This window comes from Pleurodeles waltl, chromosome 6 (genome assembly GCF_031143425.1).
Source record: "Pleurodeles waltl isolate 20211129_DDA chromosome 6, aPleWal1.hap1.20221129, whole genome shotgun sequence".
Taxonomy (NCBI): domain Eukaryota; kingdom Metazoa; phylum Chordata; class Amphibia; order Caudata; family Salamandridae; genus Pleurodeles; species Pleurodeles waltl.
In genome coordinates, this window is record NC_090445.1 from 1,638,460,539 (window position 1) to 1,638,480,904 (window position 20,366).

Below are 20,366 nucleotides of genomic sequence, written 5' to 3' on the forward strand. Positions count from 1 at the left end.
ACTACTGAGAGCAACAGCATCTCTAAAAGGCAGCCATGTTATTGACACAAGAGTCGAAATATCTGTGCTAGACCGCTGTTGTTATTCATCCGAAGAAACAACACCTACACTTGGCAGACTTGCAATTTTTTTTCTACAGCACACGTATACCCAAAGGTATCGTTGGCTAGCTCTACTAAAGCCTGCTGTGACATGCTCATTAGAACCTGAAAAGAAAGGTTTTTAGAGCCTTACTTCACACCTCCCTTACAGGTAACCCAGATATTGGGCTGGGAGCCTTGCCAACTTTAAGAAGCACTGTTATTGATCCAGGAACTGCACCATCTCTGTTAAGGCAGCGCTGGTACTGATACAGTAGCTGTCCCATCTATACTTGGAGGCCCTCCCTTTTAATGATCCAGGAACAACACCCTAGAGGGGTGCCATCTACTTAGCAGCCCTCTTGTTGAACTGAAAGCAACCCACCTACAGTAAACGGAACTCCATCTTGAACAGCACCCTCTGTATTCTGTGCCGGTTATTGACTAAGGTGCTGCACCGTCTATCTGGGACACACTTCCCAAAGGTCTAACAAATGTGACTGCTAGATCGTAACCATATCAACATGCATATAATTGCTATTGCTACAAAAGAGTCTTTCTTGCGCATCAAGAGAAGCCAAATCCAAAATGGATGCCTACTCCATGTAATTGAATTCAGTGCCTCTGCTTAACAGACATTCTTATGCAGCCCTCCTTTGGTTGTTTACTGAGCTTAGTTCTTGTGATAGTAGAGAGCTACCTAAATACTTTTCCTTAAGGTGGTCTTCCAGGCTGCATTTGGGTTCTCGGCAGTATGCTGTGGAGGTCTTTGTGTTCCGACCCTTGCCAAGTATTCCATGTGGCAACAACTCTTGCAGTGTGCTCTCCTGCCTCCCATGAATAGCCTGTTACACGTGAATGTACCAAGAAACACTTGTGAGATTGTAGTGGTGTTGCTTGAATGCTGACTTTTCACATATAGAGACCTGTTGACCCCAAAAACAGTATGTTACTCCTTACCATTCGCAAAGGTGCGTAAATGTATCCATTTGACCTCGCCTAAATAGCCCTTTGTGTTTTGTTTGTGCATGTGTATGCATCTAGTTAGCGCATTTCAGCGACTGCCACTGGTTTTATGTTCAACAAGATACACCACGTATGGGCTAGAGGGAAGCGATCAGGCCAGGGGGAACCAAACTTGGCTCATATCCCACCACAGTGAAGGGTGTTGTGGCCGAGGTGTCCAAGCCTGCACTTATGACCTGCAGGAGGAAAGGGGTTGGTGGGGAGGGAGTTTCTGCAAGGGTGCCAAAAACTGCACTCCTGATCAGCATGGGGTAGGGAGTGAGGAAGGTCTGCCAGGGTGGGTGGGATCAGATATCGGTGTCCAAAACGTCACTTGCAGCCAGAAAAGGGGAAGGAGGCGAGAGGGGGGTCTGGCCAGGGTGCCCAAAACTTCACTTGTGGCCTGCAGGCCAGGGTGCGCATAACCTTTCTTTTTTTCTAATAGTTATTTACTTATAGTTATGTTTTTAGTTATACTTGTGTTAAACAACTATAACTCAGGGCTTAAAGTTACTTCACAGCGTAAGTTATAGTTTATTCAGATAAGTATTTCTATAACTGCTAAATTCCTTTGATTTTGTATGGGTAAAATGTCAACCTAACTATAACGTCCCTGTAGGCTTAGGGTTTTTTTCAGTGATTTGCTGTGTTTTTTTTTTTTTTATGTAAAGTAATATCCAATTACGATACAATAATACATCCACCACCCTGGCCGTGCGCAAGTAATGGGGGGTGGCCTGCAGCCAGGCCTTGCAGTCAAACTCCCCCATCTGCATGCACCCAGTCTCGCAAGGCCTTGGCCGTGCGCAAAGAGTTTTGGTGTGTATTTTTTTTTTTTTTACTCCATTTGGTTTAAGATCCGCAGCTTAATCAGAGATTTACAGTGGGGGTCATGCTGAGTGCTGCGGTTCCAAGGATCGGCAAAAAAAAAAACGTGGGATTTTTTTTTTCCCATGAGGGGTCTCTCAGAGACCCCTCCATCTGTCCTATAAGGGTGAGGATACCTGTATCCTGACCCCTTATTTCAGTTTTTCATTGTCTCGGTTTCTCCCCACCCCTCTCTCTGACCCCAATGCGTGAAAGAAAATGTCAGTTGCAACTTTACTCTCAGGTGGCGGTCAACCAATCAAGGCATTGCTTTTCTCCTGATCCATGAATACTCTGTGCGTGGATCCGCGAAGGAGCTGTGTCCCTAGATATCTATGTTTCTTTTTCCTTTAAAAACTCCAGAACTACTTAATGGGCTTTTGCCAAATCACAAAAAGCATGCTTTCTAGACCAAGATCTAGCTTTCTGCCAAATTTGGTGTCATTCTGATCGATGGTTTGGGCTGTAGTAGTGTCTAAAATCCCTAGGAGCATGGGTAAAAACCCTGTTTTGGGTTCCCGCCCCTATTTCTCTGCCCCTGCTTGATGAATCATCCCAAAACTTTCCACACAGCAGCAAAATTGACTTGCATACTAGTTTTGAAAGTTTGTGAAGATTTGTCAAACAGCGCCAACGTTATAGGCAAAACAAAAAATGCATTTCCTATGGACACCAGGTTCTAACAAGAACTACCCACCGGGGAAAAAAGTAAAAGAGAGAGAGAGTTGTACACAATACTTCACCAATGTATGGAATGTTTAGAATGTGAACAGTACTTATAACCTGGTAAATGTCTGACGTTAATTTCTGTAACACAAGTAATTCTATTTTACAAGTTTCATGTGCGTTGCATGTGTTTAAATAAAATAGGACCCAGTGTTTTTTTTTCTTCATTAAAGTGTGTCTATGTGCGTATGCTGCCGCATTGTAGCACGGTGTGTCCAGGGCCTACAAAAGTGTGGCAAACACCGAATACTTGACACCGTTGGAAAAGTGAAAGTCTAGTACATAATATTTGGTTGCAACTGCTTTCTACTGTAAGTGCATCCTGTTGTGGCCAGTTGTAGAATCTGAGGTGCTGTGAGGGTAAGTGATTGGAGAAGGCACTTGTCGAACTCTGGTCCCTGATTACACAGTGGGCTTTGTGGTCCCAGGCCACCTCTCCATGTAGACAGCTTTCCACTGGCAGACTATCATATGTCTGCAAGCGAATAATATCTAAATATACCACGTTCTACCATATAAGCGCTCAAACTTCTTTTCCGTGAGGCATTGCCTTTGCAAAACATCTGCAAAAATTGTACTATAACGTTTGAGCCAAGTGCCTACGGAATGCAAAAAAAAAAAAAAAAATGTGAAAACGTTTAGAAACTGCTGCTTAATTGTCCGTGTTTTGCGTTTTAGTGTCAGTGCAAAAATTAAAGCCATCGAAGCCAAACTGAAAATGATGGCCGAAAACCCGGACGTGGAGCACCCTGTCCCGCCCACCCACTCATACTTCAAGCCACCGGAGAAAAGGAGGACGGGCCCGTATTCCAGGAGCGGCGGCAAGTCCAGGAGATAGCCTGCGAGGGGGCAGTGCGACAACATAGTAATAAAAACAGACTCCTTGTACCTGCAGCCCCGGCCCCTACGGCTTTGCACATTGGGGTGTGGAACAGTCTGCCCAGACACAGCACAACCGTTTCCTGTTACCTTTGTTTTGTACTGAAATGTAACTATTTTTACAAATATCCTTTACTGGTATCGTGTGTACAGAACGAAAAATTGTGTTTCTAAATATGCTGCCTGCAATTTGGGATTGTGCTGGAAATAGCCCAAAAACTACAATTCTGCTCGTTGCAGATCAGGAAAACTGATATATAGACAAACACCTGTGGGTATTGTTACCGCATGCTGGTACGTGTTTGAGTGTAGAATAGGATTATATCTTTCAGTTCAAGTATTTATTAGGTCCACGATCCTACATACGGGTGATCTGTGTCTTTTCTAGATGCTGCTGCTGTTCCCACGTGAGAGCTTCCACGCCGCCATTTTGTAGCCTGCTGGCAATTAAATCACGGCCTTAATTAACATCCCGAGCTCCCGTGATTTGCCGACCTGGGTAAACTGGCTGCAGGTTTACCCATGTATCCGAGTGGGGGCTCACATGAAATACAGGGAAAGTCAATGCGACTCATTTTTGTTACTTGTGTGATACTGAATGGCGCTAGCTGCGTTTACGCCAGAGTCTTTGCTGTGCTGTCTTTACCTAACGCAAAGTGGAAATTACCTGTACCCGCTTTTAGAGGTGAAAGATCGGGCCAAGCCCCAATCACAAGCAGTTTGTTCCCGTTTTTATTACACGTGTAGCAAAAAATGCATCGCCAGTCGGTTTTGTTTATAAAACAACAGGCATGTTCGTGGACTAAGATTTCTTTTTTATTAATAAATCTCTGCATCGTGTAAAATGATTTATGAACAGAAAGCGTGTTATGCATGTTCAGATGGTTCCCCGGTCCGTTTTCTCATCAGTGTTTGTTCCATTGCCCGTCACAGGTTAAAGAGTAGAACGTGTTTCTCGCCCCCGTTTCTGTAACGGGGGCCTCCGGGCAGCTGTGCACGCCTATCACTTCTCCGTGCACACTGCTCTCGGTGACACGACAGATAATGACAGAGATACCTATTGCTATCCAGCCTGAAGTACCTCTTTGAGGCTGAGCTTGTCCGGCTCCCTTTCTATTAGCATACGTGCTTGAAATAAACTCAGCGTTGGAGTGAAGAGTCTTTTGTATTGATGGTTATTTGTAGAAGATTTTAAACCTATGGAATGTTGTCTAGATTCATTTTGAGCATATCCATGTATTAGATTTTTCCCAGTTACATGTATGGTCTTGGGTGATGGTTCCATCAAAATACTGAAATATACTGCAATATAGATATGTATAATTACTCACATGTTGATACAGTGTCATGGTTCCTTTTTTAGGGGTATAGGCAAGATTCGTTTAATCACAAGCAGTGACGGCGCCCCTCTACCTACATATGATTTATAACCCCCCCCCCCACACACACACACACCCCGAGCTGCACTCACACTCACACACCCACATTTAATCAATACAAACAGATCACCAGTGGCTCCCCATCACGCTTTCGCTTCCTACGTTGCACACCTTTTTTAAAATGTCAATTGTATAGTAGTTTTTATTCTCTGGGAGGCTGCTGTGTGCGTGGTTTATACAGGATGGGCCCCCCGCAGAGTCCACGGGCCCCCTCGAGTGCGTGAGTACGTGCGCGCACCCTGTGAACAGGCCCCTGAGTGAGGGCGCCTTGGGACACGGGTACCAACATTGGCGGGCTCTGTCCTTCCTCACAGCTACCTTTAGCTGTACGGGGCCCCGGGGGCGGGGGGGGGGGGGGGGGGCGTGGAGTGTTCTAGGGGCTAGAGGGTGCTAGGCGCTCTGCTGACCGGTGGCTGTGTACACACAGGGGACCTCAGGTTGTTTAGTTGCGTCTAGGGCATTGCGAGAACATGCCTTTCAAGAGCATTAAACACCTCTTCTCTGAAGTGTGGAATCCCCGACATTTTACTGTGTGTTTTAGTGTTCATCCAATAAAATGATGATTTTTCTTAATTTGTGATTGTCTTGTTTCTCTCCAACACAAACCCAGTCCTGTTTTAGGATGAAAAGGCTAGCGCTATGTTGTCTCGACCGTGAGAGCTGCTTTCTGCAGGCCGGTGTTTTCAGCTCCGAGCTCACATCATACACGATTTTCACGGTGATCAAAATTAATGGGTGCATTCGGATGGCAGCCGGAGCCCTCGTATATTCCATGTTGTTACTCATTCTAAGCTGGAAAAGGCAAATGTGCCTCCGTTCGTGCAATAAGGGCTGTGTTTTATTTTTAATGCGTTTAGTTGATGGCTCGTCTGCTTCTGTAGTCTGGTACCTGAGATATTATATACGCACCACGTTTAATATAAACGTAACTAGGTCTGGCGCGACCCTTGCCAATACATGGGCAGGTCTTCTATAATGCGGTTCCCACTCCAATATATATATATATATATATATATATATATATATATATATATAAATAAATAAAATTTGGCATTCACAGATTTGCAGCCCACTCAGATTTCGCATTCACTGAGATCCTGTTCTCGCTCAGACACGTGCCGTGATCGCTTCGCAGCGCTTTAAGGGCGAGTGGAGTGTTTCAGATTTCGCAGTAAACGCGGGCGCCCCTTGGCGTTTCTTGGGGTCGCAGGTACCCCGCAGGCAGGGGATGCTGTTTACTCTCAACGTCCGGACACAATCCGAACTTGTGTCGGACAGAAAGGCTCTCGCCTGGTTCTTTCAACGGGCCCAATTAGACTGTCAAAGGGAATCAACAGCCGAGGCCTGTTGGGGAGCCCCGGGCCTCTCGCCTTACTGATTGGGGATTAGGTGGGGGCTGCGGCGGTGGGGGGCGGAGTGCGTCCGACTGACTGATGGAGGTACTGATGAACCGGTGCCTTGTTCGCAGTGCGCGTGGCGGCTAGAAGCCGTGATGATACTCGGAGGGCGGGGTGTATTGTGGGGCGCCCTACGGAAGCCACTGAGGAGGGGTCCCCAGGACTGCTCAGGTGCTATACGGGTCTGAAAGGCTTCCACCTAGGATAGCTCAGAAGATTAAGTCGCCATTAGCGGCGGTCTTTAGCGGGCTCCGCCTCTCCTCTTCCGGAGGTTAATGAAAGGAGTACCATTGAGTGTTTTTAACTCACTGAGGTTAAGCGCAGCCGCGATATAAAACCAAAGTACTTTCGATATTATTTTGTACATGGTAAGGCATTCTGGCATTACAATAAATATCACGAATATAAGAATTTCTGTAATTTGTATTACAATTGAACGCATGTTTTATTGTAAAAAAAAAAATAAGTGCAAAATGAATTGGCGCATATTTTTCTTGTTGCGTTTGTTACATTTGTCATTATTTGTTTTATATTGTGTATCTGTGGTTATTTAGTAGTGCTGTTTTATGGTTTTTATTTTCATAATTTTTGTTTCTGCCCTTACCATGAATGTATTTTATTGATCTTTTACGTTAACGGTGATATATATAGATCAGTGAGCTTGCCTCCGAAACGCCCTTGAAGTTGTCGCCGTTTCTCGCGCGGGCATTATAAATCCTTTATTTTCGTTCTTAAAGTGCAGCTATTCAGTTTGTATAGCTCCTAGATCTGGACTGCGGCTCTATCTCTAAACCCTCTCACTATTCGTGAACACTCGTGTGCCCTCTTTCAGGCTCGAAGGTCAGCGAGGATCCCGCTATCAGTGTCTGCGGCTCTGTCCGGACCTGGGAGCTGTCTTGGAATAATTTAATGACTTACATTAAATGTCCCTTCTCCGACTTAAATCAAGGCAAAAGAGCCGCCTTCCGACCGGGGAGGTTTAAGCTGGGATGCGGCCGGCCCTACTAAGGCAGCGCTCTGACTCAAATTCACATTTCAGTGAAAACGTTACCTTTAATGTGCGAAGCCTCACCTTACAAAGGGGGATGGGACATCTATTTACCTACTTTTATATTTTGCAGCCAATAACCTTTTGTTATCTTAAATAGTTCTTCCCATCTCATCTGCTGTTAGCATGGGGGATGGGGAAGTTTAGGTGAGGTGGGGGCTTGCGCGTCATATCATATATGTACGTGCAGATTGCATCTCTGGCGTGTAAGGTATTTTTAGCATTCCTTGAGTGGGGTCAGATGCCGATTAACTGCTTTGCTTTAAATTGTGGTCTCTGTGTGTGGTGTATAATTCCAGGGAGTGCTTGGAGACGGAGAGATGTGTTTATCACACCTAATCCAGTCAAAAATTACCTCGTGTGTTCATTACACAACCAGCGACAGCGGCGACTCCCCGAGCTGGGAATACAGCGCTTACAGGCATGAATAACAGAGCAAAGGGAGATGTGGTGAATTATATCATCAGAGACTCATGGCTGACTGTCCAACTGTGAATAACAGCAAGAAAAGAGACACGGATGCTGGTTACACCATCAGTGAGTGTCCCCTGGATGTCTAACTGAGAATAATTACAAGAAAAGAGAGAACTACGCTGATTACTGTCTCCCGACTGTTTAACTATGTATAACTGCAATAGAAGAGATAGGGGTGCTGGTTGCACAATCAGTGACTGTCCCTGACCGCCCAGATCTGGGAATACACCTCTTCCTACCGGGAATAACCCAGGGAAAGGGAGATGTGCTGATTAATCACCAGAGACTCCCCCCTAGCGTCCAACTGTGAATAAACATAAGAAAAGGGACAGAAGTGCTGATTACACAATCGGCGACTCTTGCGGCTGCCCAGAGTTGGGAAGACCCCTCTTCCAGTCAGGAACAACCCTTGAGGATGAAGATGTGCTGTTTACCCAATCAGCGACTCTTCCCTGCACACTCGAGTTGTGAATACACCGCTCCCAGCCAGAAATCACCCACTGAACAGGGAGATGTGCCCATGAATCAATCAACGACTCCCCTTGACTAGATCTAGAAAAGGGGCTGCCCTTGGGCACAACGCCAGTGCAACATTCTGCTGTCCCACTGACACCTGAAAGCGCTGTAGTGTTCCCTTCCTTGCTTCCAAACACGGTGTCATGAAATTCCTGAAAGGAACCACCTTCTCCTGAAGAACCCTGCGCACTCCTAAGAGAGAACGTAACTCAATTCCGAAAAACATGTCAGGGATGTGATGGTCCCTACAGGTCTTCTCTTGCGCAAGCAGAATCCCAAACTGGACTAAAAAACACTGCCAGTGATTCTTGCAGTGACCTGATGTTGGTGTCCCAAAAATAATAAATGAGCAACGTAATGCAAGACCCACAGTGAACTTGACACTTTCTTGAAAACCCACTCCAGAATGAGCTGAAGATCCAAAAATAAAACCATTACAGAACCGTCCACTGGTATGCATTTTTCAAACTAGTACACCCCCCCTCAAACTGGAAGCCCAAAAGGCAAAATCGTCTGGATGGACTATCAATAACCAGAAAGCAGATTCAATATCAGCCTTCGCGCATGCAGCATGACGACCATGTGGTCAAGAGAAGCATATTTTACGGAGCATATGGCCTGATCGATGGCATCGTTAACAGAATTCCCTCGTGTGGCAGGCAAGTTACGAAAGATGCAGAACTCCCTCAGCTCTTTCTTGGCCACAATGCCTTGTGGAGATCATTCAAAGTTATCAAGTGGTATCTCACCAAAGGGCCCGCTACCCTCTCCAACCTTCTCGACTTCTCAATCCTACAGCTGGCCACCTCCATGTTAACCTTCAAGAACTGCTTCCATATTGATTTCCCCCAAATTGCCCTCCACTGGTATCCTGAAACCACCACATAGCAATTGTGCTGTCTGTACATTGCTGTTTACACTCAACCAAGGGATCAGAGCCTGTAAATCAACCTGGGAAATGGCTTTCTTGAAGAGAGACTGTCCCTTCCTACTTTTGAGGACCTCTATTTCTTCTTTTTTAGACACATTTAAGTGCAGGATGGAGGGCATACCCAGAAGGATCAGTTGTTCTTAAACTTGCAGATACCAGTGGGCCTGTTAACTGTCTTTTGTTGTATGTGTTAGCAGGCAACTCTCGCCCCCCCCCCCCCAAACATGGGAAGTTTGAAGAGTTGATGAGGGGAGCCTTCTGACTTTTTTCAGCATCATATGGCACAGCCATGCATACCCAATAATCTGATCCCAAAATAAAGTCGGACATATAGCCTTCTTCCTCCTAAAGGCCCTGTCATACTCCTTCTAACAATTACCCCCAAACTCCTCATATCCACAGACAATCTTGTTCTGATAACAAGAACGCTGCAACCCTAATCCACAGAACTTCTCATCCAACACCACCTGAAAAAATTGTGAAACCTCACACAGTTTTCTAAAGTTTCATCTAATTTGGTTTTCCTTTGCTTAATCAAGCAATACCTAGAATGTGAGCACACCTTACAGTGTCTTGCGTCATCCCTGTTGGAGACTTCACAATCACATCAAAGATCTCCACAAAGGAATCCTTGACCTTCTTTTCTCTGATTTCCTTAGACAGATGCCCATCCACTTGAACCTGCTCAGTCTGCTGTGAAACTATGCCCATACTAGACAAGGGAGTTTCAGTACCTTTTGAACCCCTCTTCTTGGCCATAGCCTTCTGAACTGCATCCACCCGAAGGAATTTCGGGCATTAGGAAGAGGCTCAACATCTGCCACTGACATCTGGAAGGTCTGTTAGGGCTGCTTTTGCCAGTGCCGACCCAATCCCTGGCATGGAGCTTAGATGGGGTACATGCTTCACCGCTGACCATTCTACCTGCTATCCACTCTCCAATAGACCCACCAGTCTGTTGGAGTTTGCTAAGCTAGTCTCCTCAGGAAGCCCTGAAGACAACCACCACTTATTCAAGGCCTGATGAGAACCCACCTTGTATAGCCATGTCAGAATACTTGCCAGATTAACCACTAACTCCAGCACGAAGGGTGATGCCAAAAGTTGAACCCAGCCTTCGCCGTGCCTTATGGCAGTGACCTGAGGCCACACCCTCAGCCATAGCAAGACTGTCACAGGACTCTGAAGCATAAGGAAGGTGGTAGTCCAGAACAAAGGGGCAAATGCCTACTGGTCCGCCACCACCCACACCCTCCCTGGCACGACGTCCATAACATCTGCTCTTTCCCAACTTTAAGGCATAATCCATAGTAAATGGAGATGTGTGACCTTGAAAATCCCCAGCAACATAGTGTGGTGCTCAGTACACAATTAGCCAGTCTCCTCTGACTGTCCATTGCCGAGAATGTACTGCTTCCAACCATGAATAACCTCTCGCATAAAGGAGATATGGTTATGTGTGTGTGTTTGTGGTTTGTGTCGGGTTGTCAAAAAAGTTACCTTTCCCTTTGTAACTCCCGTAGCAATCTTTGCTGTCTATTCCAGAAAAAAAAATACCCAAGGGTAGGTCGCTCCCCCTGCCGCTGCAGCTCCTCCAGGTTCCTGAGTTCCTGAGACCCACCTCACAGTAAGTACCCCCCCTCCCAGCCCCTCGCTCTGCCCCGCGCTACTCACCCTCTCTCCTGCTCCTGCTTCTTTTCTTCTTTTCTTCTTCTCTGTTCTTCTGTTCTTCCTCCTCGCTCCTCGTCTGTAATCTTCTTCTGTACTCTTCTTTCCCCCGTCTTCACTCTACTTCTCTTCTTCCTCATCTTCTTCTGTGGTCTTCTGCCCTCTGTTCTTCGTTTTCTGTATCTTCTTCTGTGTTCTTCCGGTCTTCCTTTCTTCTCTCCTTCCGGTCTTCTGATCTTCCTTTCTTCTCTCCTTCCGGTCTTCTGTTCTTCTGGTCTTCTTGTCTTCTTGTCTTCTGTTCTTCTTGTCTTCTGACTTCGGCTCTTCTGCCTCCTCCGTCCTCTTCTCCCCGCTCCTGCCCTCCTGCTCCTGCCTCATTCCCCTCCCCCACTCGCATCCCCCTCTCTATCTCCCCTATCTAACCCGTTCACTATCTACCTCCCTCACTCCTCCTATCCACCTATCTCTCTATCTCTCTATCCCACTATCTAACTCCCTCACTCTCCACCTCCTCCTATCTTCCTATCTCTCTATCTATTTCCCTATCTATCGATTTCCGTATCTATCTATTTTCTCTATCTATTTCTCTATCTCTCCCCCCTCCCTCACCCCCTCTATTACCTATCTTCCTATCCTCTCACTCTACCTCTCACCCTCACCCACCTCTACAACCCCCCCTCCCCTATCTTCTCAACCCTACTCCTATCTTTCTCCCTTATCTCCTAAACCTCCTAACACTCACCCCCCTCCACCCTGAAACCCCCCTCCCGCAGCTCTTCTCACTCTACCTGTCCCCCCCTCCCTCGCGCTTTCCCGCCGCGACCTCCTGCATGCCCCGCCCCCCAGCTCCCATTCGCCCCCACCTGACCCCTCCCCCCCCTCCTACCTCATATGGCGGCCGCTGCGCGACAGTGGTAGCGACCCTTGACCCAAGGGTAGGTCGCTCCCCCTGCCGCTGCAGCTCCTCCAGGTTCCTGAGTTCCTGAGACCCACCTCACACTAAGTACCCCCCCCCTCCCAGCCCCTCGCTCTGCCCCGCGCTACTCACCCTCTCTCGTGCTCCTGCTTCTTTCCTTTTTTCTTCTTCTCTGTTCTTCTGTTCTTCCTCCTCGCTCCTCGTCTGTAATCTTCTTCTGTACTCTTCTTTCCCCCGTCTTCACTCTACTTCTCTTCTTCCTCATCTTCTTCTGTGGTCTTCTGCCCTCTGTTCTTCGTTTTCTCTATCTTCTTCTGTGTTCTTCTGTGTTCTTCCGGTCTTCCTTTCTTCTTTCCTTCCGGTCTTCTGATCTTCCTTTCTTCTCTCCTTCCGGTCTTCTGTTCTTCTTGTCTTCTGTTCTTCTTGTCTTCTGTTCTTCTTGTCTTCTGACTTCGGCTCTTCTGCCTCCTCCGTCCTCTTCTCCCCGCGCCTGCCCTCCTGCTCCTGCCTCATCCCCCTCCCCCACTCGCATCCCCCTCTCTATCTCCCCTATCTAACCCGTTCACTATCTACCTCCCTCACTCCTCCTATCCACCTATCTCTCTATCTCTCTATCCCACTATCTAACTCCCTCACTCTCCACCTCCTCCTATCTTCCTATCTCTCTATCTATTTCCCTATCTATCGATTTCCCCATCTATTTTCTCTATCTATTTCTCTATCTCTCCCCCCTCCCTCACCCCCTCTATTACCTATCTTCCTATCCTCTCACTCTACCTCTCACCCTCACCCACCTCTACAACCCCCCCTCCCCTATCTTCTCAACCCTACTCCTATCTTTCTCCCTTATCTCCTAAACCTCCTAACACTCACCCCCCTCCACCCTTAAACCCCCCTCCCCCAGCTCTTCTCACTGTACCTGTCCCCCCCCTCCCTCGCGCTTTCCCGCCGCGACCTCCTGCACGCCCCCAGCTCCCATTCGCCCCCAGCTGACCCCTCCCCCCCCTTCTACCTCATATGGCGGCCGCTGTGCGATTGCGCAGCGGGCGCGCGCAGCGGGCGCGCCAGAGGCAGCGCCAGAGGCAAGCCCGTCTGCGCCCGTCCGCGCCTGTCCCGCGGCCAGCACCACGACCCCTGGTCCCCAGCTCTCCCAAGCCCCGCTGACCCGCTACGACCCCACCACCCTCCACGCCCTCAACCCAAGACGCTCCAACACTTGCTTCCAAGCTCACCCTGTAAGGAAATGCCTCCTTGGCATGGTTGCCCCCTGACTTTTTGCCTTTGCTGATGCTATGTTTACAATTGAAAGTGTGCTGAGGCCTGCTAACCAGGCCCCAGCACCAGTGTTCTTTCCCTAACCTGTACTTTTGTATCCACAATTGGCAGACCCTGGCATCCAGATAAGTCCCTTGTAACTGGTACTTCTAGTACCAAGGGCCCTGATGCCAAGGAAGGTCTCTAAGGGCTGCAGCATGTCTTATGCCACCCTGGAGACCTCTCACTCAGCACAGACACACTGCTTGCCAGCTTGTGTGTGCTAGTGAGGACAAAACGAGTAAGTCGACATGGCACTCCCCTCAGGGTGCCATGCCAGCCTCTCACTGCCTATGCAGTATAGGTAAGCCACCCCTCTAGCAGGCCTTACAGCCCTAAGGCAGGGTGCACTATACCATAGGTGAGGGTACCAGTGCATGAGCATGGTACCCCTACAGTGTCTAAACAAAACCTTAGACATTGTAAGTGCAGGGTAGCCATAAGAGTATATGGTCTGGGAGTTTGTCAAACACGAACTCCACAGCACCATAATGGCTACACTGAAAACTGGGAAGTTTGGTATCAAACTTCTCAGCACAATAAATGCACACTGATGCCAGTGTACATTTTATTGTAAAATACACCACAGAGGGCACCTTAGAGGTGCCCCCTGAAACTTAACCGACTATCTGTGTAGGCTGACTAGTTTTAGCAGCCTGCCACAAACCGAGACATGTTGCTGGCCCCATGGGGAGAGTGCCTTTGTCACTCTGAGGCCAGTAACAAAGCCTGCACTGGGTGGAGATGCTAACACCTCCCCCAGGCAGGAATTGTCACACCTGGCGGTGAGCCTCAAAGGCTCACCTCCTTTGTGCCAACCCAGCAGGACACTCCAGCTAGTGGAGTTGCCCGCCCCCTCCGGCCCGGCCCCCACTTTTGGCGGCAAGGCCGGAGAAAATAATGAGAATAACAAGGAGGAGTCACTGGCCAGTCAGGACAGCCCTTAAGGTGTCCTGAGCTGAGGTGACTCTAACTTTTAGAAATCCTCCATCTTGCGGATGGAGGATTCCCCCAATAGGGTTAGGATTGTGACCCCCTCCCCTTGGGAGGAGGCACAAAGAGGGTGTACCCACCCTCAGGGCTAGTAGCCATTGGCTACTAACCCCCCAGACCTAAACACGCCCTTAAATTTAGTATTTAAGGGCTACCCTGAACCCTAGAAAATTAGATTCCTGCAACAAGAAGAAGGACTGCCCAGCTGAAAACCCCTGCAGCGGAAGACCAGAAGACGACAACTGCCTTGGCTCCAGAAACTCACCGGCCTGTCTCCTGCCTTCCAAAGATCCTGCTCCAGCGACGCCTTCCGAAGGGACCAGCGACCTCGACACCCTCTGAGGACTGCCCCTGCTTCGAAAAGACAAGAAACTCCCGAGGACAGCGGACCTGCTCCAAGAAAAGCTGCAACTTTGTTTCCAGCAGCTTTAAAGAACCCTGCAAGCTCCCCGCAAGAAGCGTGAGACTTGCAACACTGCACCCGGCGACCCCGACTCGACTGGTGGAGATCCGACGCCTCAGGAGGGACCCCAGGACTACTCTGATACTGTGAGTACCAAAACCTGTCCCCCCTGAGCCCCCACAGCGCCGCCTGCAGAGGGAATCCCGAGGCTTCCCCTGACCGCGACTCTTTGAACCTAAAGTCCCGACGCCTGGGAGAGACCCTGCACCCGCAGCCCCCAGGACCTGAAGGACCGGACTTTCACTGGAGAAGTGACCCCCAGGAGTCCCTCTCCCTTGCCCAAGTGGAGGTTTCCCCGAGGAATTCCCCCCTTGCCTGCCTGCAGCGCTGAAGAGATCCCGAGATCTCTCATAGACTAACATTGCGAACCCGACGCTTGTTTCTACACTGCACCCGGCCGCCCCCGCGCTGCTGAGGGTGAAATTTCTGTGTGGGCTTGTGTCCCCCCCGGTGCCCTACAAAACCCCCCTGGTCTGCCCTCCGAAGACGCGGGTACTTACCTGCAAGCAGACCGGAACCGGGGCACCCCCTTCTCTCCATTCTAGCCTATGTGTTTTGGGCACCACTTTGAACTCTGCACCTGACCGGCCCTGAGCTGCTGGTGTGGTGACTTTGGGGTTGCTCTGAACCCCCAACGGTGGGCTACCTTGGACCAAGAACTGAACCCTGTAAGTGTCTTACTTACCTGGTAAAACTAATCAAAACTTACCTCCCCTAGGAACTGTGAAAATTGCACTAAGTGTCCACTTTTAAAACAGCTATTTGTCAATAACTTGAAAAGTATACATGCAATTTTGATGATTTGAAGTTCCTAAAGTACTTACCTGCAATACCTTTCGAATGAGCTATTACATGTAGAATTTGAACCTGTGGTTCTTAAAATAAACTAAGAAAAGATATTTTTCTATATAAAAACCTATTGGCTGGATTTGTCTCTGAGTGTGTGTACCTCATTTATTGTCTATGTGTATGTACAACAAATGCTTAACACTACTCCTTGGATAAGCCTACTGCTCGACCACACTACCACAAAATAGAGCATTAGTATTATCTATTTTTACCACTATTTTACCTCTAAGGGGAACCCTTGGACTCTGTGCATGCTATTCCTTACTTTGAAATAGCACATACAGAGCCAACTTCCTACATTGGTGGATCAGCGGTGGGGTACAAGACTTTGCATTTGCTGGACTACTCAGCCAATACCTGATCACACGACAAATTCCAAAATTGTCATTAGAAATTGATTTTTGCAATTTGAAAAGTTTTCTAAATTCTTAAAAGACCTGCTAGGGCCTTGTGTTAGATCCTGTTTAGCATTTCTTTTAGAGTTTAAAAGTTTGTTAAAAGTTTGAATTAGATTCTAGAACCAGTTTTAGTTTCTTAAAAAGTATTCCAACTTTTAGAAGCATAATGTCTAGCACAGATGTGAATGTGGTGGAACTCGACACCACACCTTACCTCCATCTACAGATGAGAGAGCTAAGGTCACTCTGTAAACTAAAGAAAATAGCAATAGGCCCCAAACCTACCAAAGTACAGCTCCAGGAGCTTTTGGCAGAGTTTGAAAAGGCCAACCCCTCTGAGGATGGCAACTCAGAGGATGAAGATAGTGACTTGGAGGGAAATTCCCCCCCTCCAGTCCTACTTAGGGAGAGCAGGGCTTCTCAAGCCCTGACTCCACAAATAATAGTCAGAGATGCTGGTTCCCTCACAGGAGGGACCAACAACTCTGAAATCACTGAGGATAACTCCAGTGAAGAGGACATCCAGTTAGCCAGGATGGCCAAAAGATTGGCTTTGGAAAGACAGATCCTAGCCATAGAGAGGGAAAGACAAGAGATGGGCCTAGGACCCATCAATGGTGGCAGCAACATAAATAGGGTCAGAGATTCTCCTGACATGTTGAAAATCCCCAAAGGGATTGTAACTAAATATGAAGATGGTGATGACATCACCAAATGGTTCACAGCTTTTGAGAGGGCTTGTGTAACCAGAAAAGTGAACAGATCTCACTGGGGTGCTCTCCTTTGGGAAATGTTCACAGGAAAGTGTAGGGATAGACTCCTCACACTCTCTGGACAAGATGCAGAATCTTATGACCTCATGAAGGGTACCCTGATTGAGGGCTTTGGATTCTCCACTGAGGAGTACAGGATTAGGTTCAGGGGGGCTCAAAAATCCTCGAGCCAGACCTGGGTTGACTTTGTTGACTACTCAGTGAAAACACTAGATGGTTGGATTCAAGGCAGTGGTGTAAGTAATTATGATGGGCTGTACAATTTATTTGTGAAGGAACACCTGTTAAGTAATTGTTTCAATGATAAACTGCATCAGCATCTGGTAGACCTAGGACCAATTTCTCCCCAAGAATTGGGAAAGAAGGCGGACCATTGGGTCAAGACAAGGGTGTCCAAGACTTCAACAGGGGGTGACCAAAAGAAAGGGGTCACAAAGACTCCCCAGCAGAAGGGTGATGAGACAACCAAAACTAAAAATAGTAAAGAGTCTTCTACAGGCCCCCAAAAACCTGCACAGGAGGGTGGGCCCAGAGCCTCTTCACAAAACAATGGGTACAAGGGTAAAAACTTTGATCCCAAAAAGGCCTGGTGTCATAGCTGTAAACAGCATGGACACCAAACTGGAGACAAGGCCTGTCCCAAGAAAGGTTCCACTCCAAACTCCCATCCAGGTAACACTGGTATGGCTAGTCTCCAAGTGGGATCAACAGTGTGCCCAGAGCAAATCAGGGTCCACACTGAAGCTACTCTAGTTTCTGAGGGTGGGGTGGATTTAGCCACACTAGCTGTCTGGCCGCCTAACATGCAAAAATACAGACAGCAACTCTTAATTAATGGGACTAGAATAGAGGGCCTGAGGGATACAGGTGCCAGTGTCACCATGGTGACAGAGAAACTGGTTTCCCCTGGCCAATACCTGACTGGAAAAACTTACACAGTCACCAACGCTGACAATCAGAGAAAAGTACATCCCATGGCAATGGTTACTTTAGAATGGGGAGGGGTCAATGGCCTGAAACAGGTGGTGGTCTCCTCAAATATCCCGGTGGACTGTCTGCTTGGAAATGACCTGGAGTCCTCAGCATGGGCTGAGGTAGAGCTAAAAACCCATGCAGCAATGCTGGGTATCCCTGAACTGGTGTGTGTGAAAACGAGAGCACAATGCAAGGCACAGGGTGAAAAAGTAGAGCTGGAGTCTGGAAAAATGGCCCAGCCTACCAAGAGAACAGGAAAGTCAGTTGGGAAACCAACTGCAACACAGCAAAAGAAAGGGAACCTCTCTTCTCAGGAAGAAGTTCTGCCCTCTGAGGGAACTGAGCCTTTGGAACTTGAACCTTATCAGGTTGAGCTCTTAGGCCCAGGGGGACCCTCAAGGGAAGAGCTGTGTAAGGGACAAGAAACCTGTCCCTCTCTTGAAGGCCTTAGGCAGCAAGCTGCTGAAGAGTCCAAAGGCAAGAAAAATGGAACACATAGGGTCTATTGGGAGGATGGGCTCCTGTACACTGAGGCCAGAGACCCCAAACCTGGTGCCACTAGGAGAGTGGTAGTGCCTCAGCTGTTCAGAGAGTTCATCCTAACATTGGCCCATGACATTCCCCTTGCTGGACATTTGGGACAAACCAAGACGTGGGAGAGGTTAGTCAACCACTTCTACTGGCCCAATATGTCCAACATGGTTAAGGAGTTTTGCCTCTCCTGCCCCACCTGTCAAGCCAGTGGTAAGACAGGTGGGCACCCAAAGGCCCCCCTCATTCCACTTCCAGTGGTGGGGGTGCCCTTTGAAAGAGTGGGTGTGGACATAGTTGGTCCACTGGAACCTCCCACAGCCTCAGGAAATATGTATATCCTGGTAGTAGTGGATCATGCTACCAGGTATCCTGAAGCTATTCCCCTTAGGTCGACTACTGCCCCTGCAGTAGCCAAGGCCCTCATTGGTATCTTTACCAGAGTGGGTTTCCCTAAGGAGGTGGTGTCTGACAGAGGTACCAACTTCATGTCAGCATACCTAAAGCACATGTGGAATGAGTGTGGAGTGACTTATAAATTCACTACACCTTACCATCCACAAACTAATGGCTTAGTTGAGAGATTCAACAAGACATTAAAAGGCATGATCATGGGGCTCCCAGAAAAACTCAAAAGGAGATGGGATGTCCTCCTGCCATGTCTGCTTTTCGCTTACAGGGAGGTACCACAGAAGGGAGTAGGGTTCTCACCCTTTGAACTTCTGTTTGGTCATCCTGTAAGGGGACCACTTGCCCTTGTTAAAGAAGGCTGGGAGAGACCTCTCCATGAGCCTAAACAGGACATAGTGGACTATGTACTTGGCCTTCGCTCTAGAATGGCAGAGTACATGGAAAAGGCAACCAAAAACCTTGAGGCCAGCCAACAGCTCCAGAAGTTTTGGTATGACCAAAAGGCTGCACTGGTTGAGTTCCAACCAGGGCAGAAAGTCTGGGTTCTGGAGCCTGTGGCTCCCAGGGCACTCCAGGACAAATGGAGTGGCCCTTACCCAGTACTAGAGAGGAAGAGTCAGGTCACCTACTTGGTGGACCTGGGCACAAGCAGGAGCCCCAAAAGGGTGATCCATGTAAACCGCCTTAAGCTCTTCCACGACAGGGCTGATGTCAATCTGTTGATGGTAACAGATGAGGATCAGGAGGCAGAGAGTGAACCTCTCCCTGATCTTCTGTCATCAGACCCAAGAGATGGCACAGTAGATGGAGTGATCTACTCAGACACCCTCTCTGGCCAACAGCAGGCTGATTGTAGGAGAGTCCTACAACAGTTCCCTGAGCTTTTCTCCCTAACCCCTGGTCAGACACCCCTGTGTACCCATGATGTGGACACAGGAGACAGCATGCCTGTCAAAAACAAAATCTTCAGACAGTCTGACCATGTTAAGGAAAGCATCAAGGTGGAAGTCCACAAGATGCTGGAATTGGGAGTAATTGAGCGCTCTGACAGCCCCTGGGCTAGCCCAGTGGTCTTAGTCCCCAAACCTCACACCAAAGATGGAAAGAAAGAGATGAGGTTTTGTGTGGACTACAGAGGGCTCAATTCTGTCACCAAGACAGATGCTCATCCAATTCCAAGAGCTGATGAGCTCATTGATAAATTAGGTGCTGCCAAATTTCTAAGTACCTTTGACTTGACAGCAGGGTACTGGCAAATAAAAATGGCACCTGGAGCAAAAGAAAAGACAGCATTCTCCACACCTGATGGGCATTATCAGTTTACTGTTATGCCCTTTGGTTTAAAGAATGCCCCTGCCACCTTCCAAAGGTTGGTGAATCAAGTCCTTGCTGGCTTGGAGTCCTTTAGCACAGCTTATCTTGATGATATTGCTGTCTTTAGCTCCACCTGGCAGGATCACCTGGTCCACCTGAGGAAGGTTTTGAAGGCTCTGCAATCTGCAGGCCTCTCTATCAAGGCATCCAAATGCCAGATAGGGCAGGGAACTGTGGTTTACTTGGGACACCTTGTAGGTGGAGGCCAAGTTCAGCCACTCCAACCCAAGATCCAGACCATTCTGGACTGGGTAGCTCCAAAAACCCAGACTCAAGTCAGGGCATTCCTTGGCTTGACTGGGTACTACAGGAGGTTTGTGAAGGGATATGGATCCATTG

The 20,366-nt window shown here is 48.2% G+C and overlaps 1 protein-coding gene across 1 annotated transcript in view; it reads left to right on the forward strand.

The window, feature by feature from the left end:
• Positions 1-5,569, forward strand: part of RBM18 (RNA binding motif protein 18) — a 174,770-nt gene extending 169,201 nt beyond the window's left edge. The window contains exon 6 of the mRNA XM_069241533.1: positions 3,357-5,569. Coding sequence (XP_069097634.1) covers positions 3,357-3,516 — 160 coding nt within the window. The 3' untranslated portion in view covers positions 3,517-5,569. The remainder of the gene's footprint in view (positions 1-3,356) is intronic.
• The last annotated feature ends 14,797 nt before the right edge of the window (positions 5,570-20,366 follow it).